The following is a 27,684-nucleotide window of genomic DNA, read 5'->3' as shown; positions in this document are numbered from 1 at the left end:
AACTTACAAACAAGAACTTTGTTGATGGTGTTTCACGTCGATTTTTCAAGTAGGACCCATGATAACATTGTTTTATAAATTGAAAATCCAAAATAAATTCCAAATCCTTATCCATATGACCACTTTAAAGCTGCACTAGCTGCAAAAGGAACATTTTTAAAACTGTTTCATGAGATATCACCGAGTTCTTCATAATTTTGTACCTCCTGAACAGTACTGAATCACCTGCTGGTAAATTTATTTGGGTAGCTGTACATTGTACATATAATATGACACAATAAATCCAATCAAATTGATTTTTAGGTCCGCAAAATCAACCGCCCTGATAATAAGTTATCACGTCCCCATGTTTACATCAACGCTCCAATAACATTAAACTACTGCTGTCAGTGGTAAGAACTGAATGTTGTGCTAAAGAAAGCCATTTGACTATACGGTGGGGAAGAGATCGTAGAAAACAAGCCTAAATGTAGAGTTTCTAGTCTACAACATACTGGCACCACAGATCACCATTGTCAAACCAGATAGCCAAGTCTGTAGGCTACTATTGTTAAGGCAGGGACTTTATGTATAGAACATGAATACTGCCAGACTTGTATGGTAATGGATAGGTTACGTACCTTGATACAAATTACTAGACCCCAACGGTGGCATTGTGAACAGACAATCAAATTACTAGACCCCAAAGGTGGCATTGTAAACAGACAATCAAATTTAATCCATCACAATGCATGTTTTCAAACTGGTCTGACAAATTCATGAATATCAAAGAACTTTGCCTAAGGGTATAGTTCACATAAATACATGTAGTCTAAAAAATCATGGACAAACTAAAAACCATATTTCTATTTTATATAATTTTTTTGACTGACTCAACCTGTCTTTTGCCTTCGAAGTTCTACATTGTATATGCTACAGACCTATACAAATTATAGTTCTAATATACATTTTTGTATAAACCATCTCAATGTGTGTTTTATTTTCTGCATAGTACATTATATATACACTCTACAAATTATAGTTCTATTTTCTACATGTATAATATACAAACCATCTCAACCTGTGTTGTATTTTCTACATGTATAATATATAGGCCAACTCAACCTGTGTTTTATCTTATACACTACATGTATACACTTATACAAATTATAGTTCTATTAAATGATGTACACACACACTCAATGTGTTTTATCTTCTATATTGTATATACTATAGACGTATACAAACTATAGCTACTTTCTATACCAAATATAGATCTATTTAAATCACAAGTCTATTTAATACATGATTGTAATAAATTACATATATTAAACCTACTTATAATACACAGCAGTTTCCTTTTCATACTGTGTGTACAATATATATATGTATATATATATATATATATATATATATATATATATATATATATATATATATATATATATATATATATATATATATATATATGTATATATTACATACATATACATATATACATGTATATATACACACACACATATATACATGTATATAATTATATACACACACATGTATATATATATATAATATATATGTATACACACACACACACACACATATGTACAAACACATTTGAATAATATACAATACATATACAATTTGTATACTCATGACCTCTTTCAAAATTTATGTATTTGATACATTGTATTAATCTACTTAAATTACAGAACTACACTGTACATAAAAACCCACTCCAATATTCTATTGTTAGCTAAATCTGTTTATCTGTCAACGACCCAGAACTAATGAGGGTACCATTTCCTGTTGATAAATCCATTCCTGTTGCTGATAACAAGTCACCCTATTGTGAATGCCAGCTATTGTGTGTATATTACAGTTTCCACAGGAACCACCTTCACTTTCTGTACACAGAGATTTGTCGGGGTCACTGTTGGGGGTCACGACAGAATTAATAGCGATCACACAAGAAGTCTCTAGGTGGTTTAATAATTACATTATTCAGCAAAAATTATAATCACGTTCAGTTTCAATGATGAAGTATGTTTAATCATGGAGGTATACACTGCCATAGTTTCATAATATTCAATCAGGTAATGTCAATGAATACTTACATGTAAATAAGTAACATCTGTCCATAGTAAGATATAAACCACACTGGGTGGCCCCAATATTTTTCTTCTTTCAGCCAGGGAAAATATGAGTGACCTAAGGGACCTTTGTCACTACTCGGCTAGGGACTCATAGTAACAGAACCCTTAGGTCACTCATACTTTCCAACTGAAAGATGCAAAATACATGTATTGGGAATAAAATCTAATCATTACGCTATTCTTTCAGTATCCAAACTCTGGTGTTTATTTCATGCTCAGTTCTTACCTATTTCCTACTTCCTGTGTTATTACTTTATGTAAAGTGAAGTCTAGACACTTCAATGTTGCTTTAACAACCACACATGTACAATGTACATTTATATACAAATTTTAATGTATCGTCTGGTGATCGCTGTATTGTACAAAACACAATGTTACGGCTCATCTACGTGTAGGTCTTATTACATTTTTTTGTAAGTACAATGTACTGTGTTACTTGTACAACTCTACATATAACACTTATTTTGTTATTGTTTTTGTTAACTATTATTACTCTAGTTTATATATTTACTAGTTTGTTTTAGCACCAAATACTTATTGCAGAAAATCCAATGAAGAAATGTAGTTTTCTTGACAGATGCAATAAAGTTTCTATTCTATTCTATTCTATTCTATTCTATTCTATTCTATTCTATATATTGAGCACTGTTTACTCTAGTCTAGTTCCTATACAGTATCATTACCATTTATACCTCCACTCACAGTATAGTCAAAGTCGTTACTCTAGAAGTCCTGAGATGCACGAGATGCAATTTAAAATTCATCTACAGCCACCCACACATTCATCAGTCACAAAATTCTAACCAATAACACAGTTCCTCATAAAGTTAGTGTTTATTGGGGCAGTTATGTAATGTCCAAATATGGTATATTTGTCAGCTCAGGATGCTACTTATACACTGTTTATGTCACTATAGCAGTTGGGGTTCACTGATTGGATAAACAACTTTTTGTGCTGATTGAGGGACTTTGACCAGATGTGGTTTAGTTAGAAACCATGATGTCAACCAGACTGTGTTTACTCCAGCATATACTGAGTTGTATACATTGTACATGTGATTGTGAATATATAGCTGATATATCCCTGATATCAAATCATCTCTTTATGACCACCTAACTCAATGAGAAATCATGAACCAAATGTTGTTCTTACAAATGAGTAAACCCCCAACTATTGTAGTGAGTAATGGCTAGTGTCTGTTAACATTGTATTGATTATTGCTCTGTGAATGATACATGTATACCACGTTGAACACAAACCCACAATCAAATGGAGTAATTGAGACACTGAATTGAAATTAGAGCCACTATCATATGCAGTCAGGTCACGGGGGACCAAGGGTTATTGAAGATTTTGGGTTTACAACAAATAGACGTATGTAAACAACCAAGAAATATATATTAACACTCACGATTATAACTGTACAAATACATGAACAATGGGTAGTATAGTATTCAAATTCTTCTCACATTTACAGGATTAAATTCTTCAGATCCTACTTACAAATAGCTAAGCTGTCACACCCCACCCTCTCCTTTACAAGTTACTGGTTGTTTGTCTATCACCAATATCTGTCATAGCCAGTGTGCCCTCTAATGATAGCCAAGTTTTGTTGTTGTGGGTCAAAATGATAAAAAAATGGCATTTCTTGTGAGTCACCACATAGTGCTACCCAGACTCATTTTAATGTCCATAAGAAGTAAACAAGAAGAAGGTTTAGTTTAGTTTTAAATTAATTTGCTCCTTTTCTGTGGTATGTTTTTTACGTTAATTTTATGACTTTAAAACCATGTACATGAAATATACATGTATACAGTTTCACTATATCAGGAACCATAGTGGAAAGTGACAAAAACATGTTTTTACTATGATTTACCATGATTGCCATGGAAGGAAGTGCCAAAGGCTTAGATAATCCTGTGTGTTATTTGTACATTGTATGCTAGTCAAGTCATAACAGTGAACATGTTCTTGTTACAGGTTAGTTATTCCAGTGATGTACACATATAGTATGGTGTGTGAAGAAATACTTCCTGTGTCCAAATCACACTGTAGATTTATTTACATGTAGCATGTCAAAATGAATATCGTCTGATTCCGCTTGACTGAATTACAGTTGCACAATTCATGTGCAGGAACTTTATCAAAACCTTTCATACTTCGAAAGACTTGAATTAAGTCAGCTCTAAGTCTTCCTTCCTCAGTGTAGTTAATTTAAGCATTAGTCGACTCTAGTTCCTATACAGTATTGTTATATATCCTATACAGTATACGATTTACAACTCCACACACACATTGACATCCAGACTAATTTAAACACAGACATTGTTTCTTCTCCACTGTCTACAATTTAAGTGCCTTCCTTCAGCCTGTCATTGTAACACAAATTCTGTAACTCTTGTGTTAGTTTTCTAACTTTTCTTTGGATCTTCTCTAATAGATCAATATCCTTCCTTTAACATGGGTTCCTGAAGTGAACTGCACACTACGTTGGAGCAAATATTTCCAGAGCTACATGTACCTGAACCAGCGATGATTTATCACCAGTCAAATATTTTGGTAACATTTGGTGATAATTACCCATTTTGCATTGTCATGTGACTGGTAAACTTGAATACAGTACATGTCATGCATGTACATGTATATGGAAATTTGATAAAGATTGGTGCACTTAGTTACAAGAAAATTGAAGTTGCTTTGGCATTTCGCTCATATGATGCGACATTTTTTACACACTCAGACAACTTTAAATGCAAAGGAAACAATTACAGAGGTGCCATGCAGAGTGGGAATGTAGAAGTTGACATTGATTATCAGTTGGAAAGTAAACAATTGAAGCCATTAAAATCAAGAAGTCCATGTGTAATTTTTTCAGCAGAAGCCTGTTTCTACTGCACTGTTAAAGAATAACAATGACTTTTCAATGTGATTGGGCAAAGAATTCTGCTGTGTGTGTTGTGTCTCTGTTACTGTTAGTCTACAACTGAATTGTGTCTATCTGTGTGTAAAAGACATAATGTCCAATGAGTGAAACACCAAGGCAACTTCATTACTCCTGTAACTTGTAAGACCATGACATTACTAACTGTAACACCCCCCCCCCCCCCCCCAGTATTGACAACCCAGTAATACCAAAGCTAGGAGGGTGCAGTTAGTACTAGGAAGGTACACTATACCTTAGTAAGTTGTGGTAGTTATTAATTACACCCTCTTCTACAAAGTAGTTGTGGTATTACTAGACTGTTGACAGTCGCACGCCTTTTCTTCCTACGTTTTATCTAAACTTAAGTCGTCGCCGTGCTTCAGCCCTCGATATCAGTATGTGATTATAGTAGTATTGCGCTGGATCGGAGTGCGGTGACGACTTAAGTTTAGATAAAACGTAGGAAAAAAAGGCATGAGTGACTGTCGACAGTCTATGGTATTACTAGTCCTGCTTGCAAACAATGGGACTCGGCTCTGACATTGCCATGGTCTCTAAACAAGAAGAAAGGAGAATGGCATTGTCAGAATCGAGCCCTGTCTTACTCCATCTTGCAAGCAGGACTTAGGTACTATTACTAATGGTAACTATACCCTTTGAGATGTGGTATTGATGATTTTCCCCCCTACAATGTACATTTTGTAGCTGTGGTATTACTAAGTGTACCCTTTTAGTAAGTTGTGGTTTTGTTGATTGTAATGACCCCAGTGGTGGTTTCAAGTATGACTCATGGCAGATACTATTACTATGACTGGGTGCATTTGAAGATACACTGGTGTCAGGCGCAGTGCCAATCCCAAATATGACACTGCATACATAGTAAGATAATGAATGCTTCCCACACACTGTGGATATGCCCACACACCATCAGTTTGCTTTCGGCTTATAATATTTGCATATACTCTAAAAATGTTGTAGCAGTGTCTGTGTGAGTTGAACTATGGAGGTATAAGGCCCTTTTATATTATACCTACATGGTTGAACGTTGTTGGTTGTCAGCTAGACGATATGCCAAGATTGATTTATTGTGCAGTGTAAGTCCCTCAGAATGGAAAGTTTTGCTATGGCTTGGAATGTAACATTCACAGTGAGACTCAAATGAATGAAATTCCTTTTAAGTCAATGATGTCAGTTTCTATTACAAATTCCATCTTCCTATATTTCATTCAGAAAAAAATCTGGCACAAGCATTTGTTTGTTTCCTGTGTACTTTTTTCTCTCTGTTTTTTAATTAATCCTGATTTGATCTTTCTTTTTTGTTCTTTTTAAATCCACATCAACTCACAAATTCTACACTTCTGAGATAAAATTTATTATTGTGATTACTTTCCAACAAGTGTAGTTGTAATTACAGACTCAGAAATGCAGCAAATTTTACCAAAAGTTTACTGTCTCGTACCCGGATTTGGGCTTATTACAAACTTTGCTTTCGTTAGTGAATAAGCTATGTTACCCTATTTCTGCCTTTACTGTTTACGTATGTGACGGAATTATTTCACCAATGAAATATTTAGTTGTTTTTATAAAGCGCCACCTTCAAGTAAACAACTTTGTGAAAATTCACTTCACTGTCGAAGAACTCACAATTAAAGCCGAAGCAAACACATTTGAATGACCGTGACAAAGTATTACTCGAGTGATCAATAACTTATGTGCATTTATCAACTTACCACTGCCAACACGATCAGATCGATAGCCAAGTTGTTGCGTTTCTCCCAGGTTGCCGAGGGTTCCTTGCTTATTCTTGGCAAGGAGAATCTCAGAGACGAAGGGTAGTTAACGGTTTAGATCCTCGTAAAGCGTCATAAGTGAGAGTTTATATTTTTTTCAAAACAGTGAATGAATGGATGTAGGTCAAACGACTAAAATGGAATGGTATGGCCAACTACCAAGGTGGAAAGGATCACTTCCGGTTAGTGATATACGTTGTCATTTTCATCACAACATTCGTGAATAATTTATGTAAAATTACTAAATTATCGTTTTTAAATCTATTAAATTTTAAATTTAACTCATAAAACATAAGAATTATATCGAGATCATTTAAATTTGGTTTATTCTGTGATTTTTTAAAGCAGCGTCTGCGAATAAAGTCATAAATATAAATAACATATTGGACGTCATGAAAAGTGTCGTCGCCGAAGTGTACTGTTTCCGCATGTTTCCGACCACTATATCGACGTATGCCCAAAAATGGTATGTTAAATTACTTCATCTGTCAACCATATCGTCGGAACGGCAAAATTCGACTGTCACACGAGAATGTTTCTAAGTTTATGTACTGTGTTCAAGACAAATTCAAAGCTGTATGAATATGGTCAAGTTGGGGTGGTCACAGTCACCCACTACCACAGGGCTGAGGAGACGGTGCACGAGTGATCTTGAAAGTTTGGGGTCACGGGCACTTGAATCGGGACCTACTCGAAAATAGATAGGCAAAAACTATACTTCAGGACCTCCTCAAAAATAGATAGGCAAAAACTACACTATGTACATGGATATTTGTTCCCTCCTTTCTGCTTGCCTAGCACCTAGCTGACTATGGGTGGTTCATATTTATGTCCCATCAACATTGCCATATACACAGCCACTTCCGGATTAGATTAAACGATTCTATACACTTTAATAATCATACAAAAGGCTGAGAATGACTGATCATATTTCCGTGATGGACAGTGACTAATAAATGATGAATTTAAAATATCATCCTGTGGACAAATTTACTTTAAAAACGTCCAAATTTTTTGTAGGAACCAGACAGTGTTCTCCCCAGTCTGATATAAAGCATAGTGACTAATTTGCATGCATTTACATAATTAGTTGCATATCATTAACATTATATGCATGTGATGTTTTGGGAATGTATAAATACTTGGATTAGTTGCTAATTTGTCGCAGTGAATCATTAGCAACCAGTGTGCCCTCTAACGCTAGCCAAATTTTGTTGTTGTGAGTCAAAATGAGAAAAACTGGCATTTCTTGTGAGTCATCACATAGTAAGAGATGGGGGAACACAAAATTTTGGTGCGTCACTAGAAATTCTGTGCATCAGTAGTGCGTCAAATTGGCTTAGAGGGCACACTGCTAGCAACCACACCAAAGTTGATGTAGTATGAAATATTATTTACATGTGTAACATCAACTTTGCAAGTTCTGCTGTTAATCATGTGAATTTGCTCTTAATAACGATTACACTTATTACCTTCACAGATGAGTTTACCAGTAAGTGATAGATATGGGATCATTGTGGAGCAGGTGAAAATGTGCCCATGGATCGGCAAATATAGTTACAACAATTAACTCAAGCCAACAGTGAAATACAATTCAACCAAAGATGAGCGACAGGTCAAGTTTTACTGGAAGTCTAGCCAGTATTCTTAGCTTACCAGACTCCCTGTTGCTACGTATATTTGCATATGTAAATTACAATGACCTCTGTCTTGGAATAAGGCTTGTATCAAGACTATGGAATCAACTCAGTTACGACTTTTCATTCTGGAGGGATCTCAAGTTAGCACATCGGCAATATTTGACGGATGATGAGTTTATGAAAATCCTAGATGGGTGTCATCACATCGTCGGTGTCAATGTAAAACATTGTACAAACTTAACAGACAGGAGTTTTATCCACATTGCTGAATCTTGCCCAGACTTGGAGAAGCTGATTGTTTCAGGAACAAAGATTTCAGACGAGGCTTTACTAGACATTGCACGGCAGTGTCCGAAGATAAGAGAATTGGAGATATACTCCTGCAAAGTGCTGACGGTGAATTCACTAGAATCTTTGCTGTGCTTACAGGATCTGAGGTGTTTTAGGATAAATGAAAGCATTAGCTGGGTCGTTAATGACCAGTACAGGTCTTTGATTGCGATAGAGGATTCCGATCACATGCTACCATCTCAGTTGGAGGAATTTACCATTGCTTCGTATTGTTGGTGGTTAGTCAACGATGAATGGTTAACAGGACTGCCACAGAGATGGGTAAGACTCCGTGTGTTGAACGTAGGTGGATGTGTGACCTTAGCAGATGCTAGTATAGTATCTTTTGCAGAGCATTGTCCAAATCTTCATACGGTCGTCTTGAATCTATGCCAGGTTGGTGATAAGGCCCTCAAAGCTTTGGCAACGCATTGTTTAGGCCTACAACACCTGAATGTCTCCTGCTGTAGAAGAATAACTGATGTTGGCATCAGTGATGTTGCCATGAAGTGTTCACAACTGAAATACCTTGACGTAAGTGGATCCCAAGCAGACGAATATGAACATCTAGTTGATGTTAATTCCCAAGGTAATGCTACAGATACAGCTATTCAAGACATTGCAGAGAATTGCCCACAACTAACATACCTGAATGTGAGTTCATGTCCTGGTGTGACAGACATTGGATTGGTGGCTATTAGTCAACATTGTCATCAGCTGCAGCATCTGGAAATGACAGCTTGTATCTCCATAACTGATAAAACAGTTCTAGCGATCACAAAGAATTGTAGACATTTTGAACACTTAGTAGCGTCAGAATGCGTTCAATTGACATCAAGAAGTGTAAATGCGCTGGTTAAATTCTGTCCACGGCTGTTGAATGTCCAGTTAGAAACTTGTCACTACATGGCTCAGTTAAACTTTGATCCCCCTACAGAGACATTCTCAAGATATGATATGGAAAGCCACAGCTGACTTAAGTGTGCAATTACTATTATTGTATGAGCAAATACTATGTTATTATGTGCATTAAATATTTTATTATGTGCAAATCTTAAGTTATTATGTGCATACTGTATTATTCTATGTACAGTTACTATTATTATATGCGCTAACACTATGTTATTATGTGCATTAAATATTTTATTATGTGCAAATCTTAAGTTATTATGTGCATACTGTATTATTCTATGTACAGTTACTATTATTATATGCGCTAACACTATGTTATTATGTGCATTAAATATTTTATTATGTGCAAATCTTAAGTTATTATGTGCATACTGTATTATTCTATGTACAGTTACTATTATTATATGCGCTAACACTATGTTATTATGTGCATTAAATATTTTATTATGTGCAAATATTAAGTTATTATGTGCATACTGTATTATTATATGTACAGTTACTATTATTATATGCGCTAACACTATGTTATTATGTGCATTTAATAGTTTATTATGTGCATACTGTATTATTATATGTACAGTTACTACTATTATATGCGCTAACACTATGTTATTATGTGCATTAAATATTTTATTATGTGCATACTGTATTATTATATGTACAGTTACTATTATTATATGCGCTAACACTATGTTATTATGTGCATTAAATATTTTATTATGTGCAAATCTTAAGTTATTATGTGCATACTGTATTATTATATGTACAGTTACTATTATTATATGCGCTAACACTATGTTATTATGTGCAAATCTTAAGTTATTATGTGCATACTGTATTATTATATGTACAGTTACTATTATTATATGCGGTAACACTACGTCGTTATGTGCATACAGTAGTTTATTAAGGGCTTTCGTTAAGATCCCCCGCTAGAGGGCACACTTTCTCGCCGATTCAATCACGCACGCGCAGACTCGAGTTGCTGTTGTGTTATCCTTTTGTGAGCACGTCCCGTCGTCGTCTGTCATGGAGTCCCACGTCTGTTCTGTCAGATTTAGGTCTGTCAGCTTTCACAGCACGTTTCTTGACAGAGGGAGTCACTTTCTCTCATGTGCTCGACATGACTGAGGAAAATTTAATAAGTTTTCCTTTCCTTTTCTGACCCAAGAAAACATATTTCAGGATTTTTGTTGCAATATCTCAATGACACAGTCAATATCTGAAGGGGACTATTTGGTTTCTGTAAATTAGGACAATTTAAAAAACAAGACAGGAGTCAATAGACTAGTGTTAAAATCTAGTGTTTTTCTTTCAATATAAATCTCTTATAAAGATGTACAAATAAATCTTTCTCAAGTTGAGAATGAAAATTGAGGAACAACAAATATAACGAAATACAAAAAATAATATCTTCCCTGAGAACTTACAGGAATTGACTGATTCAAAGAAAAGCAAGTTTAGTACTGATCAGAGTTGATTTTGGAACTGTTCTATAATTTAAAGTTGTAATTTAACGTAGACAGACGTCTTTCATACTAACTGCTAATTCTTCTACTTGCACAGAACAAGTTATTTAGAGGTACAGTTGTGAACCATTGTGACGTGGTATAAGTATGAACAACGCATTCAAACTTAATGATTAATTAAAAAAAAAATTGCACTGCTACTCCATTTGAAAAAAAAATTGATGCAGGACTGACAGTAGAAAAAAAAATTGCTGTCACTCTGACTGGGAAAAAAATTTGCTCCCATACCTACTTCCTCCATACCCCCCCCCCCCCCGAAATCAAACGGTTCTCCCCTTAGTTACGGTAGATCTCGATCTAGACGTCACGAGGCGATCTAGTTGCCGCACGAGTTGGACCCCCTGTCAGCTCCCAGGCCCGGCCCGCCCCAAAGCTTCCCGGCACCGACTTCTTAAATCAAGTCGGTCATACCCAATCTTCTGACACCAAAACTTATTAAATTTTCCTCAGTCATGTCGAGCACATGAGAGAAAGTGACTCCCTCTGTCAAGAAACGTGCTGTGAAAGCTGACAGACCTAAATCTGACAGAACAGACGTGGGACTCCATGACAGACTAGACGACGACGGGACGTGCTCACAAAAGGATAACACAACAGCAACTCGAGTCTGCGCGTGCGTGTTTGAATCGGCGAGAAAGTGTGCCCTCTAGCGGGGGATCTTAACGAAAGCCCTTAATAAACTACTGTATGCACATAACGACGTAGTGTTACCGCATATAATAATAGTAACTGTACATATAATAATACAGTATGCACATAATAACTTAAGATTTGCACATAATAACATAGTGTTAGCGCATATAATAATAGTAACTGTACATATAATAATACAGTATGCACATAATAACTTAAGATTTGCACATAATAAAATATTTAATGCACATAATAACATAGTGTTAGCGTATATAATAATAGTAACTGTACATATAATAATACAGTATGCACATAATAACTTAAGATTTGCACATAATAAACTATTTAATGCACATAATAACATAGTGTTAGCACATATAATAATAGTAACTGTACATATAATAATACAGTATGCACATAATAACTTAAGATTTGCACATAATAACATAGTGTTAGCGCATATAATAATAGTAACTGTACATATAATAATACAGTATGCACATAATAACTTAAGATTTGCACATAATAAACTATTTAATGCACATAATAACATAGTGTTTGCACATACAATAACACTAACTGTACATAAACTATTCAATGCACATAATAACATAGTGTTTGCACATACAATAATAATAACTGTACATAATAAACTATTAAATGCACATACTAACATAGTGTTTGCACATACAATAATAGTAACTGTACATAATAAACTATTAAATGCACATACTAACATAGTGTTTGCACATACAATAATAGTAACTGTACATAATAAACTATTTAATGCACATAATAACATAGTGTTTGCACATATAGTAATAGTAACTGTACATAGAATAATACAGTATGCACATAATAATTTAAGGTAAGCACATAATAAACTATTGAATGCACATAATAACATAGTATTTGCACATACAATAATAGTAATTGCACACTTAAGTCAGTTGTGGCTTTCCATAATATGATGAGTCTGGCAATATTATGTCCATCGAAGACTGTAACCTTGCATCAAGCGCAGACAACAACCAATGCAGCGCTTCAGAACATGACAACAGAACAAGACACTCAACCTCAAAAGGACAAGAAACCATGCTTTCAAATTTACCAACTGCTTTATTACAGTACTCTATAGGAAGTAGAGCGTTAAAACATCTCAACTTATCGTGCTGCTCAAAGATTGCTAATGATTCACTACGACAAATTAGCAACCACTGCAAGTATTTACAATTCATTTCATTGTACGGATGCTACAGAATCACTGATAAAGGTATTGAGTACCTTGTCAAAGGGTGTCCACATTTACAGTACATCAATCTAGAATGTCTACGAATGCATCGGTCAAAGCTAACTGACTTGACACTCCTTGATATCGCTGAGAATTGCCAAAATCTAAAGTCTCTAAATATCCGAGGTGCCGTCCAGTTTTCTAAAGAGTACATCAGTATAGTCGTCAACTCTTGTCACAAGTTAACCAAGCTACGCTGTACGATGGAGGTCAGAGGTGACATTTATCAAGACCTGTTCTTACCTAGAGAACCATACAAATCTGTGTTAGAGGGTCAACTAAGTTGGTCCTTAAAGTATCATCCACATTATGGCAATCCGGTGAAACAATGTCATTTGTTGTTTAAGTTCAGACCAAGTACACCAAGTAGAAGGTAGATGACGTCATCACGTGAAGGATTCCTGATAATGTACAGTTCACTGATTACTAGGAGGATTATACCATACTCAAGCCAAGTTATTGTCTTTGAACAGAAAATATGGATTATATACCCTGGTCATTCAGATTCTACGTGATAACAACTCAGATCTACGTCACTGGTTTTGTGGTGCTCAAACTATGAGCCAAATCATTCCCAAATTTCCATTACTATGCCCAATTTTTCATGTTATTCTTTAAGAAAGAAAGTATAATTAGATGTTATTCCCAAATTTTTACTTTGTTCAGTGAAGGAAAATACTCATGACCTATAGAAGGGGTCTTTGTCTCTACTTGTCTAGCGACTTGTAGTGACAAAACCTTTAGGTTATGAGTATTTTACGGCTGAATGAAGACATCCCCAGGAAAACTACTTTGAAATAGCACCTCAAGTGGCCAAACTATGAAATTCTTTTGTTTTCCTATAACAGGACTTTTTCGTCAACCATAGTATACGATTCCTGGTGATTAAACACACGGTTCAACAACTCCTCAAGGTTTTAATTTTATGTTTCCTGCCAATTGTTATAGTGGGATGGATGGTCACATTAGAAATTGACAAATTTAGGTAGCCCAATGGCAACATGGAAATGACCATCATATGGCAACACGTAATCGTAACACATGAATGGCGGCCATATTGTGAGGGCAGTAACACAGGTTTGAAACATAGGAATGACAAAATGAGAATCAACATAAAAGAATATGCTAATGAACATCACCAACTTTAAGACAAATCTCTGTAGTATAAGTTTTACTTTTATGAAAATAAAATTTGTTGACCCACATCGTACACCTGTGTTGCAATCATTTTTAATTTGAAGAATTTTCCAACTAGACACCCAAAGTAGTGATGTCCCCACCAAACATCACACCATTCGGTCTGTTTTTATTTTGTCATTTACACACACACACACACACACTCATGTATGCATGCCTAAAATAGTATGCAGGTACGTATGTAATACATACACACATACATACATACATACATACATACATACATACATACATACATACATACATACATACATACATACATACATACATACATACATACATACATACATACATACATACATTAAGTCATATACATACACACACACACACACACACCAAAACATTTCACTATGCACTACTGAACATTAGTTCAGATGTGCTAAAAATGAATAGAATACTTTCTATTAAACTTCCAAAATAAGATATTTATTTCAAGTTTCAACATTATGGAGTTCTGTTTTGATGCTAGAATTACAACTCGTAAAATGTGCTTCCTTACGAAATGATTGCCTCTATTCCTGTCTGTATAATGGAACATTCACAATTTATGGATTAGCTCGTTCTGAAAACTTAGGAAGGCATTTATTTCTCGTGTATATCTTCTTTTTTTAGCTAACGTGTACCATTTATTTCTCTATTCAATTTTTTTCATATATAGCTTAGGTATTCATATTTTTTATGTGAGAGATTTTTAGGTTGTAAAACTAAAGAAATTTTTTATGGGGGATGAAAAGGAGTACATCAGCTGGTAATGTTTACAATGTATAAACTAATCATGATGACATATGGTACTTCGAAATCTAATACAGAAACAGACATATGTAGATTTCCACAGAAATTGCAACATGTAACACTTGGAACAGTGTCCATACATGATTATTGAACTCTGTGAATGACATGTTCCAGTTACCTGCCTTCCTGTCTTTTTTTGTCATTAGAGGGCGCCCCATAGGGGAAAAATGTGGGCTAAATATTTGCATGACACGCCATGCTGCTGTCAACAAAATGTGGCTACCACAACTCTTGAGTTCTTGCAAGTTAAGTCATCAAAATACAGAGTAAGTATATTTTTTTCAGACTGGTTGAGAATGCTAAAATGTTGCCATAAAACACAAGGAAATGGTGACATTTTTTTGAAATAAAGTACAGTAATCAAGGCCCTTACTACTGGTCTATTCCAAGTTAAAAAGGCTGTTATTAAACAGCACCCCTGGTGGCCAAAATTACAAAAACCTTTTGTTTTTTTTCCAGTAACTGGACTATGGCATACTGAGAGATGCAACATTGGGAGTAATGTCCTTCCTTATATAACAACTCATTGAAGCATGGAGCCTCTCTGCTTCTGCTGTTCTTTCTACTTTGGCAGTCTAATATTGAATAACATAACTGTAATCATAACGGTAGACTTCCTGGATTCCGCCCCCAACCCCCCATTACACTGGTAAATACTCTAAAATAATGTTCATCACAATCAGAAAATGACTTCTTCTTATAGCTGTCTTGACTTCAGATATTCAACATCCCCCTCTTTTCATTGAAATACTCTTGTAAGGGTAAGAGCAACGATACAAAAGTTGTAAACACAGGTTCCAAAAGATATATAGGCAAATGTTGATGAGTCCATATTGACTACATCCCACCACTTCGATTTTCTAAAGCCTTTGTTAGGTCGTGCTGTAGTTTCCTACGTTGGTCCTCGTCCTGAAGCCTCATTTTTGATCTACAGAATGAAAAACAATTATATACATTGGTTTTAGTTCGGGTGAACGATCTTTGTTTTAGGGCATTTGTTTCTTAGAGGCCCAAGTTACCGTTTAAACAATAAGATATTTCATTAAAAATAAACACCGACCACCAGTGACTTGATGATCTCCGTAGGTGTGTATAATACACTGAAAGAACATTAGTCTGATATGTGAAAGAATATATTGTTCATGGTTCCTAGAATCAACATGACAGCACAATATAGTTACTTTGGAACAGTAACTTGAAAACAATCAGTCTACAATGGACCCCTCTCACACAGTGATTTATTTATTCAGTGTGAATGTCATCCTAAGAAACAGGCAGAACATTTCACCAGTTTCAGAGAGAGACATTAACACTGAATAATTAAATCATTGCATGATCAAGGTCTGTAGTCGTTGGATTAAAATATCGCATTTGTTTCTAAATTATTGTTCCAAAGTAGCTATATTTGACAGTCCTGACAATATCTTGTGTTTTGCTTACCTTAATGTATTGACAATATCTTGTGTTTTGCTAAAGTAAATCTCATTCATGCTGTTCCTTATTTTATTTTCCATATCCTACAAGACATGAACAAAAGACAAATTGTAAATACAGGTTACTACATGTACAATATTGACAGCAGTATACTCGATAGTGAGATCAAGATAGAAGGTTACAACCTAATTTCACATAAGGACCGGAACCGTAGAGGAGGAGGAGTTGCTTGCTATGTTAAGTCATCTATTCCAGCACTTGATAGATCACAGGATGTTCCTACTGGTCTTGATTGCTAAAATTTTGTACATTTACATTCTGGAGACTGACTTTAAATGAGTAACATTCCTCTTTAAGTATAGCCTTACCTCAACGATTCTTCCAATATTTACAATGTGTGGAGTGACATCGTTAACTGATGAGTCAATCTCTACCTGTCTTGTAAGACTGCCACCAAGGTTCATCATTCCAGATCCAGTTTTGTTGGTCTGAAAATTAAAACATAAAATATTTATTCATATTTACATACTAACCTGCATAAATGCAGACAGTCCGTCCCTTCTTGGTTCCCACGCCTAACAAGCTAACCACTCGGCCAAAGACAACCCAACAATATATTCATTGACACATGTTCATTCTACAGCTAATGTATCATTCGCCAATATTTTTCTTCTTTCAGCCAAGGAAAATACGAGTGACCTAAGGGGCCCTTGTCACTACAAGTTGCTAGATAAGTAGTGAGAACCCTTGGGTCATGAGTGTTTTCCAGCTGAGTGAAGAAAAATATTGGCAAATAATATAATAGTACCATTGCAAGTAATATTATTAAAAAATTGGGGAGGGTAATGGTAACTCTGAGTGTTTTGACTCATATTTTGAACACAGCAGAACCAAGAAGTATATGTCCAATGTTTTTGTTAAGGGTTCTACTGGGTTCCCATGCCATTTTACCTGGGTTCCCAAACAAAATTACCACAGACTCTATTGGGAAACACTGCCATTTTTACCCCTTCCCCCTTTCCGTTACCGGGGTTCCCCAACCTTAGCAAAAACACTGATATTCCATATTTTTTGCTGAACATGGCTCATGCATGGTATATAATATAGAATTAGATATACATTCTGGTCATTCTATGGTCTCAACATTTCATTTCTCTCACTCTCAAAGATTATGAAGCAATTTTGTTTCAATACTCTCAATTTTTCCTTACCTGTAACCACAGCATCACTGTGGATGTCAGCTTGTAATGTGCATTACGACCACCAGTTCTCTCCTGTAATCAAAATATTACTCACTTATTAGTGGCTGAGAGATTATGTAATGATTATGAGAGAGAGAGAGAGAGAGAGAGAGAGAGAGAGAGAGAGAGAGAGAGAGAGAGAGAGAGAGAGAGAGAGAGAGAGAGAGAGAGAGAGAGAGAGAGAGAGAGAGAGAGAGAGAGAGAGAGAGAGAGAGACAGAGAGACAGAGAGAGAGAGAGAGAGAGAGAGAGAGAGAGAGAGAGAGAGAGAGAGAGAGAGAGAGAGAGAGAGAGAGAGAGAGAGAGAGAGAGAGCGAGAGAGACAGAGACAGAGAGAGAGACAGAGAGAGCACAATTGTAACTCTGAATTTGGACAAATACATGATACTTGGAATGTTACTTAGTCAGGTATTAATACAATTATACCTGTGCTGGAGTAAATCATGAAAAATAATGGTTAATTTGATACCAAAGACGCAATGACCTAGACACAGGTTGTGGTAACGAAAACAACCAGGGTATAAATCTAATATTATTTGTTCAAGTGTTTTCAACTTTGCTAGTGTATAGAATAGTAGAATTCGTGTACCTGGACTTCGACAACATGTATGGAGTCCCAACATCCCTGGATTCTCTTGGAGCCATCGCCAGCTTTCTTGATGAGTATAACTCCAGCAAAGCCATGATCCAAATCCCATAAGTACACTGACGACACACCTCCTTCAAAATACATTTCTCTGTACTGCTCAAAGGCATTATTGGCTTCTATTTCAAGTTTCCTAAGTCTATCTGAAGGTACGGTACCATCGGGTAAATCAGGATCATATCGGTTGCTCCATGGAGATCTGGCCAACAAAAATCAAGATCAGTTATGTTGCTTAGCAACATAGGACAACATAGTATCATAGGAAAGCAGTTATACTGTCTCTCATCAAACTGAATGGAAATGAGTTGCGATGAACCAAACTGTCAATTCTCTCGACAAAAATATTATTTTCATGCCAGACAATAATAAGAAGCAGCGTTAGGAAGATTTTTGTCAAACAGAAAATAATAAGTAGCAATATTATGACAGAATCTCATGACATGTGAATGCAAGTGTGGCGTACTCAGAGTACTGCACAAGTGCTTGTAGTGTTCTCTGAGCCGTACTTTCATGGCACATCAAGCCAGTGCAGCAGAAAACATAGCAAGCACTCGTGCAAATATCCCCGAGTACCTACTAGCACCCACATGGCACAGGGCTCTGTTTTACATATGTTTATCTGAAACAGCACATTTCACTGTGTGATCACATGATGTGCACAAGGAACTATTGCATTCTCATTTGCATATCATTTGCATACATGTATGCAATAAAGTTTTCAGTTGATTGCAGTGGTGTAGCAGTGTAAATACCAAAATCACTGGTATGGGCTTTTTAATCACACAGGGGCTTGTTTAGTTCCCACCTTTCACAGCCTAAATACCTTCATTTCCAAGTACAGGTACTGTGGTAGTGACCCACAGTAATATTTTATTTTAAAATCCAGTAATAATCCCCAACAAAGAAATAAATATGACCTTGACAACTGTATTTGACTTGATGACTATTCCTGGTATCACTTACTGTTTAGTTAATCATTAACCATGATAAAGTGTAAGATACAGAAATTCAAGCCACACTAGCCAGCACTCATAGGACTGAACAACACGACGTATCTTGCCATCTATAACTGTGATGGCTTAGTTTTACTTTAAAAATTTGTTAATAGGCCTTTCCAAAATTTGCCATGGTGGTGCTCTACTTCCTGTCTGTGTGTACCTTGGGGGTATACATGGTATAGGTTACTTGGTTAATCATAGAGCACTGCTGCTTTCCTCGATGTCTGAACAATATGAAAAACAAAGTTCTTAAGAAACAGTACAATGAGGTGATGATATCCAAAATTTGAGCAAGGATGCCGTATTCTCAACTTCCTGTTTGCAATCTGAAATGGCCTATTGGATGTATACCCTCAGTTTTACATTGGTGTCTTGTCTTTTATTACATTTGATGTTTGCCTGGTGCCAAGATGAATTTCCATGTTTTTTATGGACAATAACGTGTATCTAATCTAATTTAAATTAATTTTAGGCCATGTTAAAAATTCAACTGAGTTTTACATGTAAAACCCCAGACAGTACAACCTGGTACCATTACCAAATATTATTACATCACCAATGATTATACTTCCCATTTATTGTGTATAAACAGTCATTTCAAGTGCAGCTTTGCTCTGGCAGGGGTGTGGGGGCAATACTGCCAACCCTATAGTCTAGTTCCTATACAGTATCATTACGATTTATACCTTCCACTCACAGTTGGCATCCAGACTATGCCAACCCCAGACACCATTTTAGACTCCTTTTGACCAAAAACCAATACCTCATTTTTAGACCATTTTATTTCATTTATAGTCTAACTTTTTTGTAGTTTTAATTGTATAATTTATTTACAATTTATTTACAAGGAAGGATGTTGGATTTTACTATACTATGTATTATCAATATCATAGCTATTTAATAAACTACTTCCTACTTGACTCAACACATGTATTACAAAATGCAAGTATTCACTATTTATTTCCTTGTTTGGTTTAGATATATATGCAGGTCATTTGTTTACTGTTTCAGATTTAACAAGTGTTTTCTGTCAAAACATAGGGCATACCAATCACATTCTTTATAATATTTCATTTATATTCAATAATTATTACAGAGACTGTAAGATTGCCGTGTTGTTCAGTCCTATCAGGCTTCTAAACCATAACTGTACTAATCTACCCAATATCCTGCACAGTGCAACCAGATTGGGTTGCAACCAATCAAATACCATTATGCTCTAAAACGTGTCAAACTGACCATGATGTTAGCCTTTCAGTGCTGATTTATGACACCAGCCACCTAATGTTACATCAATAGTAAACATAAGTTTCCAGCCAAAGTCTGGTATTTTATCAAGTACAAATAATCAACAAGTATCACCATAACAACAAGGGTATTTTAATCTACATAATGGCCTCTGTTTGAACTTTAATGACAAATTCAAGGCATGGCCTAAATCTTTTTACACGTATTTAGCAGGCACATACCAGCAGTTTAGTACTGACATGAGTGTTAGCTGATAGCGTGGCACTACAGTCTTATCTTACTGATGGTTTACTAGACTGATTGTCAGAACTCTAAGGAAATGACATTATTATCATGAAATATGACAGAACCTCATATCACATGGGTACACTGTATATGTGGCATACTTGGAATATTTGCAGGAGTTCTTGCAGTATTCTCTACATGGATATGCAGCAGAAAACACTGCAAGCACAACTGCAAATACCCTGAGTGTCCACACTGGCACTCACACAGCATGGGGTTCTGGTATTACAATTTTGAGTGTATCAAATGAGCATGTCCTCATTTGCATATCATGATCACATGATTTTGAAAACAAAGAATGACTGCACAGTCATTTGCATACAGATATGCAATAATATGTACAAAAATGTAATACTAATTTCTGCTGTTCCAACATGCTGTGTTAAGTGTTATTAATCCAATTCAGATGTTTACTTTCCCTGTTTGTAAACAGGTTCTATTCATCCATGGTCTAATGTCGGTAGTTGTACCCAGGGGAGATACTAACCTGTAAGAATCACCATCTCTATTATAATCACACAAAAGGTAGTCTTTACCAACAGTTTTATCTCTGGCTATTTTCAAAGGCTGGTCAACTGATGAAAGCAAATCTTCACAAAGCTCTGGAACCTGCAGATCAAACAGCATTCAAAACATATTTTGAAAAGGAAAGCAATAGGAAAGTACTCTTTCACAACAGCTGTGCAGTTTCAGTGCAGTGTGTTGATCAATGGTATAGTGATGAATATTAATGTTTGTACAAGCAAAGTTTATATGTTTTTGGGTACAATATTTTGGGTATAATAGTTTGCTGGATATTCAAATGATAGTATTCTACTTACTGAAGTATATTTAACCATCACTTGCAACTGACTTAAGTCCAACCTTGTATCAAGATATCACTTGTACATGAACCGATGACGTAATTGTTTATACATATACAGCACGAACTGATGGCGTAATCTTTTATACGTATGAAACACCAACCGATGATGCACTCTTTTATATAATACAAAATGTCAAGGAAATCCCTACTATACTCGCATTGTTATCTCGCCTTTCTTGACAGCCAACCAAACATGTAAACACCACCCTGATGCTACACCACACCGAAACTCAAGCACACTGTCGCATATTCACTTTGAAGCAGAAGACATATGGTGATTATGGAAAATACATAAATCAAGCACATTGCTGGCATACTGCAGCTTCTATAACCCTTACAAGTTTGAAGATGTATGTGTATACAATATATGGTGAGGTATAGGTATCACATGTTTCTGTTTACTACTTTCTGACTGAGGGTCCTCGTGTAAATGAAACGGATTTAGCAATGGATTCTGTAACATCTTGCCCTGGGATCCTTGTGTAAATGACATGACACAACACATGGACTTCTCGACACAATGGAATTGACTGCAATAATGTACATCTGTGTTACTATACTTACAATATCAATCAGATCACTGAGATTCTTTTCAATCTGTTGTGGTGGAAGACGTCTCATCAAGTCAAGAGCACAATCCAACTGTCTCTCAGTCTGTCAACAAACAAAGAAGTTCAAAAATCAGTTATATGTATTTTCCCTTTTGTCACTTTCAACAGCAGACTGGCACCAGTCCTGTGGGAGATTTTTAAATCTTTACTAAACTGATATTGCCGATACTACTTTGGCCATGGCACTAAAACAGGCATTCATGGGTGGGGGTGGGGGGTACATTTCTGCGCAGAAACACTAATCTACTTGTAAATGGGGACTATTGATACTCCTTATGCTAGCTAAATTTAACAACAGCTGTGCTTATATCAAATAATGTGATTTCAACAACTGCAGGGTGTATTGGCAGTGGCACAACTGGCTATGAAATACAATACAGCAGTTTTGCAGTTTAGTGTTCACTGGCTGTTTGATACAACCATGCAGAAACCAATAACAGGCTGTACAATTTACATAATAAGCCAGCAAGAGCTCAATTTCTTCCTACATTTTGTCTAAATGAAATACATAATTTAAATGTACTGTAACAAAACAAAACACAGCCACATGGGCACCAATGTTTGATGTCTGGATTTGATGTCTGAATAGTGGTACATTCATTTCATTTACACAAAATGTACCAAGAAAATGTATTGTTATCTGTAAGTGTAACGTACAGTTTCTTAATAGTTTCAGCATGATTGATTGCATCAAACATATCCAGTCAACAGTAATGTGCAACATGCAGTAAATACTGTCCTTGCAATATGCCACTAAACCATTATACCAACAGTACAAAAGACTATACAAAGGAAGCATTCATCTTCATTGTACGCTATCTACGTTCCTGAAAAAAGCAGAAGTTGTGTTACATTTTGAAATGACAGATTGCCATAAAAATAATTTTACATACTTTCCACAAAGACAGGTGGTGTGAGTACTTTATGTTTACAAATCTGTTCATTATTTGATGTAGCAGTAACGGTCTATTAGAGTACACTATCAAATTCTACATTATGATGATACAATGAAATTCAAGTGACTACCGTGAATGGAATAAAACAGATGTCTTGTGTTCAATCTCAGTGGTTCAATCCACTGGGTTGCAAGATTGTCTATAAAAATAATGTTTCTAGTAAGGTCAACTTCACTCAGTCTACATATTGGCATCTTGTATTTTACAACCTTCTGTTATCAGATACCACTCTTAACTTGGCAGTTGACTATTTGAACTGAACTTTCCAAAGAGTGTAATTGTTTATATACAGGGGTTCTATCAATTGAGTTTATCTTGAAAATCACAGTTGTGTCTATTCCTTTCATGCTGGTCATTTGTCATTGTATCAAGGGTTACATACATACATTTTATTTTGCATCAACTTACAATTATTCTCCCTTTTTTTGACTTCAAGTTTCTGTCAATACAACTCAACTGTTGAACAATCAATGGACTTGAGAAAATTGACATAATTTTTGTTCTGAACACACATCCACATTTACTAATAACTTCAAAATCTTTAGACCCAGTTCACATAAGATTTAAAATCTAGGTGGGAGATGTATTTGTCTGACACTAGTGACAGAGTTTGAGAGAAAGTTTGTCCACAATAAAAGAATGATCCTGTGTAATCCTTATGGCTGCACTTATAAGATAACACTGATGTGACACCCTGGGATTAAAACCATGGCTTTTAAAAAAGCCACGATTCAATCTCAGGTCATCGCATTAGACCCCTACGACCTCAAAATGGATGGTATGGCATACAGTATCTCTTTTCGCAAGTGATATGGTGTATCCTGTGGCAATATTTTTGTGAGCAATAGAGAGTGAAAATACAGCAGAATACACCAAACTTATTACATGGGGTCAATTTTTTGGTCTGGCCTAACTTTTTCTATACATGTAGCTCTGCAGAACATGTTTGCACACAACAATCTGAAGTCAGCCTTTAAAATGTATGATTATAATGTATAATTCAATGCTACTTAACTTGGCAAATGTTGTAGTTAAAGTGCATGTTATTGTAAATAAAGTGATTTACATTCCTTGCAATAAAGTGATATAACTGACATTCCTTACACTAAACTGCTACACCTACATATTAAAATATTCAGACATATTTATTGGTGTTAAGGAGGGATACAACAACAATAGATATTTTTACAAACTTTTCGAAATAATAAAAAATTATTACAAATATCAATAAATCAATTCATGTTTGAATCACTAGCATCTATAAGCAGAATTCTCAGAAAAAGATCCAGAAGTGGACATAATAAACTAACAACAGACCTGTGCAACTTAACACCTACATGGAGATAGTATATTATTAACTATCATTACAGTATGTATTTTGGCTGTAAAAACATTTTGACTTACTTCGCTGACTGGTTTAGCCGATATAAATAAATGTGAATATGGAATCATTGTCACTAGGAACTTCCGATTATCTACAGGTGTATGTAGCAATCACTAGATAAGCTGAGAAAAGTGACATGGCTTCAATAACACTAGCAAATATTTTTATCAGCAAAAATAAAATGGCACCAAAATGTTAAAAATTGTACTTCTGCTAAAATTTGTGTTCCAAAATAAATATGTTTACAGTAAGTAATACTTAATATTATAACTAGTTACTAATAATTCGTGTATAATGTTTAACTTGTAATATTATCCTACTTAAGTTATAACAAACTACATAACACCATAGCAGGAGAAAAGCCATCATCAATTTTTGGTCCTTGCAAAATTAAAGCTACTGCTAAATTGCAATGCGGGAGAGGGCGTTATATTGCTTTGAAAACTCCTCAAAAAGTACAAATTGGAGGAGATGCCCGAATCCACATGTCTAGATAAAAGTGGGTGTAGCCATTGCTTTCATTCGGAACTGAGCCTTTGCATCTAACGGAAAAGTTTACATTGGCTCAACGGGGATTTATTAATTAAACATGAGAGAAAATGTGAATGTCAGCTACATATTCAGTTAGCTTGAACTACCCAGGAACTGTATATTTAATCATAAATGAATGGCCGCGATATCATGGTATGCAGTCAGCACGCCCGTGATTCATATATCATTGGCACACGTATGTAGACATAGCGAGAACTAGTAAAATATATTCGGCGGATGTCATCAGGCAGGGTGGCAAGTCTGTTCACATTCCGATAAAGCACGGGGAAACTTCATTTCTTAGATGGCTGTCTAGCATTATGAATTATATGGAAGCAAGAAAGTACTTACCATTTTAACAGGAATTACTGTGATTCTCCACCCGAATAGAAAAGACAAACTGAAACCCGAAGCAGGAAGAGAACTTGGTACAAAATGGCGGATTCATCCGGGTGCCTTTGAGTACCTTCAACTTAGTGGTTTTTAAATTTGGCGTCCTTATCTCGTGTAAAAGTCACCATATATGATTCCATAGCATTTTATACATGAGGAGCGTTTTTTCAATACTTTTTGCTTTTTCTTTTATGAGAAATTTTGAAGACCTGAAATAAATACATAATGATAACAATCTTTCAAAGGCTCGAAGTTTTAAAAAGTCATATAATACATTTTTATTGAAAAAATACACACTACATTGTGAAAAAGGCACAACAATGACCGTATCTCCTCAAGAATCATTAGATGTGAGTCGGAAGGTGTTTTGACTTTCAATATAGTTCTTTGGTATGGCAACATCACGGTTAAAACAGGGGTAAACTCTATCGAATTGTAAACACATCAGAAATGATACAGTCGCAGTCATCATGAAACGTGATGACATTGGCATGACGTCACAGAATGCCTCTTGTAGGGAAAAACCTTTTACATGTAAAAACATTCGTTCATTCGAACAGCTGTGTCTATTGTAAAGTCATAGTAAAGACAAATAATTGTATATTGTACTTGTGTAAATTATTTTGTAGATTGTATTTTGAGCCTAAAGACAAATTTCCGCATTCATGTAAGTTATTGAATTGAATTGTACTTTATAGGTTATTATATAATGAATGGAAATGATCAAAGTAAACAAAGAATTGACATGGATATGCATAAATGTACGAGGGAAATTTTGAGTTTATTGACCATACCAGCCAACACGTATCACTGGGTGTTATTTTAAAAAGTTAAGAAAAAATGAATGAATGAATGAATGAATGAATGAATGAATGAATGAATGAATGAATGAATGAATGAATGAATGAATGAATGAATGAACTTAGTGAATGAATGAATGAGTGAGTGAGTGAGTGAGTGAGTGAGTGAGTGAGTGAGTGAGTGAGTGAGTGAGTGAGTGAGTGAGTGAATGAATGAATGAATGAATGAATGAACTTAGTGAATTTATGAGTGAGTGAGTGAGTGAGTGAGTGAGTGAGTGAGTGAGTGAGTGAGTGAGTGAGTGAGTGATCGAGTGAGTGAGTGAGTGAGTGAGTGAGTGAGTGAGTGAGTGAGTGAGTGAGTGAGTGAGTGAGTGAGTGAGTGAGTGAGTGAGTGAGTGAGTGAGTGAGTGAGTGAATGAATGAATGAATGAATGAATGCTGAGTTGACAGGTCATCCTGTGTGGCGGAGTTGTTAGAGCTGAAGATTTAGTGGGCTGGAGGTCATTGGTTCGAATCCAACTAGAGACAAGGACTATTTCTGTAGTAAAGTTCCCACCACATTGATAGATTTTAAAGACACTGTACTATTACCACCACATTGAGTTTCTGTTTGCTAGCGCCTTGATCTTATCGGCTGAGCTGAAGTCCAGAACTCTACAGTACAACTGACAACTATAGGACTGAGGTCAACATCTCCACTCGACCACATTATCCCCAATATCTTGCAACACTGTTTCCCGGATCCCCTTTACTATTGTTTATACCCATTCCTCTCCTCACACCAAAAATAACAGTTACGTGTAATTCAGTGCATTTCACTGATACGTTATGACATTACAAGTGACAATGGTAGCAGTAGGATTTGGAACCGGTGGTAGCAGGAGGGATCATGGCAAAATCACAAAATAATGACAAGTGAGTTAAAAAATGAGTAAAATGTAACCCTCATTTCTATTTTCTAATATATGGCCCTTTCCAAGGACCGATTTGTAAAAAAGTGACCCCTCCCCCTTGTAATACTGAAAGCTCCCTTATTGAGAACAGGCGAAAAGTGTGTACATTCATACAGAATTACTTGATTATCTATTTTATTTATCCAATGTGTTGAAATATTGTTGTT

At 35.6% G+C, this 27,684-nt stretch overlaps 3 protein-coding genes across 3 annotated transcripts in view; 1 reads left to right on the top strand and 2 right to left on the bottom strand.

The window, feature by feature from the left end:
• LOC144451726 (uncharacterized) overlaps positions 1-7,002 on the bottom strand; it is a 34,812-nt gene extending 27,810 nt beyond the window's left edge. The window contains exon 1 of the mRNA XM_078142630.1: positions 6,787-7,002. The gene's annotated coding sequence lies outside the window, so the exon portion shown is untranslated. The remainder of the gene's footprint in view (positions 1-6,786) is intronic.
• Positions 7,003-7,234: 232 nt separating this feature from the next.
• Positions 7,235-9,924, top strand: LOC144451542 (uncharacterized). The gene is made up of 2 exons (XM_078142418.1): positions 7,235-7,312; positions 8,327-9,924. Exon 2 carries the CDS (start codon positions 8,451-8,453, stop codon positions 9,789-9,791), a length of 1,341 nt encoding a protein of 446 aa, XP_077998544.1. The 5' UTR covers positions 7,235-7,312; positions 8,327-8,450; the 3' UTR covers positions 9,792-9,924.
• Positions 9,925-14,814: 4,890 nt separating this feature from the next.
• LOC144451857 (F-actin-capping protein subunit beta-like) lies at positions 14,815-25,851 on the bottom strand. Its single transcript, XM_078142771.1, has 8 exons — positions 25,720-25,851; positions 22,451-22,540; positions 21,509-21,630; positions 18,434-18,689; positions 17,816-17,878; positions 16,973-17,092; positions 16,611-16,687; positions 14,815-16,098 (listed from the first exon to the last, which is right to left on the bottom strand). Exons 1-8 carry the CDS (start codon positions 25,720-25,722, stop codon positions 16,008-16,010), a joined length of 822 nt encoding a protein of 273 aa, XP_077998897.1. The 5' UTR covers positions 25,723-25,851; the 3' UTR covers positions 14,815-16,007.
• Between the last annotated feature and the right edge of the window lie 1,833 nt (positions 25,852-27,684).

Source organism: Glandiceps talaboti, chromosome 21 (assembly GCF_964340395.1).
Source record: "Glandiceps talaboti chromosome 21, keGlaTala1.1, whole genome shotgun sequence".
Taxonomy (NCBI): Eukaryota; Metazoa; Hemichordata; class Enteropneusta; family Spengelidae; genus Glandiceps; species Glandiceps talaboti.
The sequence above is the reverse complement of the archived record's forward strand: the minus strand, read 5'-3'. Positions and strand labels throughout refer to the sequence as shown.

What these genes read in the sequence shown, in the direction of transcription:
- LOC144451542 (XM_078142418.1), top strand. Translation starts at nt 8,451, where the DNA reads ATGAGCGACAGGTCAAGTTTTACTGGAAGTCTAGCCAGTATTCTTAGC.
- LOC144451857 (XM_078142771.1), bottom strand. An exon ending in AGAGATGGTGATTCTTACAG is followed by an intron (nt 18,690 to 21,508) that starts GTTAGTATCTCC and finishes TTTGTTGGCCAG; the next exon opens with ATCTCCATGGAGCAACCGAT. An exon ending in GATATTGTCAATACATTAAG is followed by an intron (nt 16,099 to 16,610) that starts GTAAGCAAAACA and finishes TTCATTCTGTAG; the next exon opens with ATCAAAAATGAGGCTTCAGG.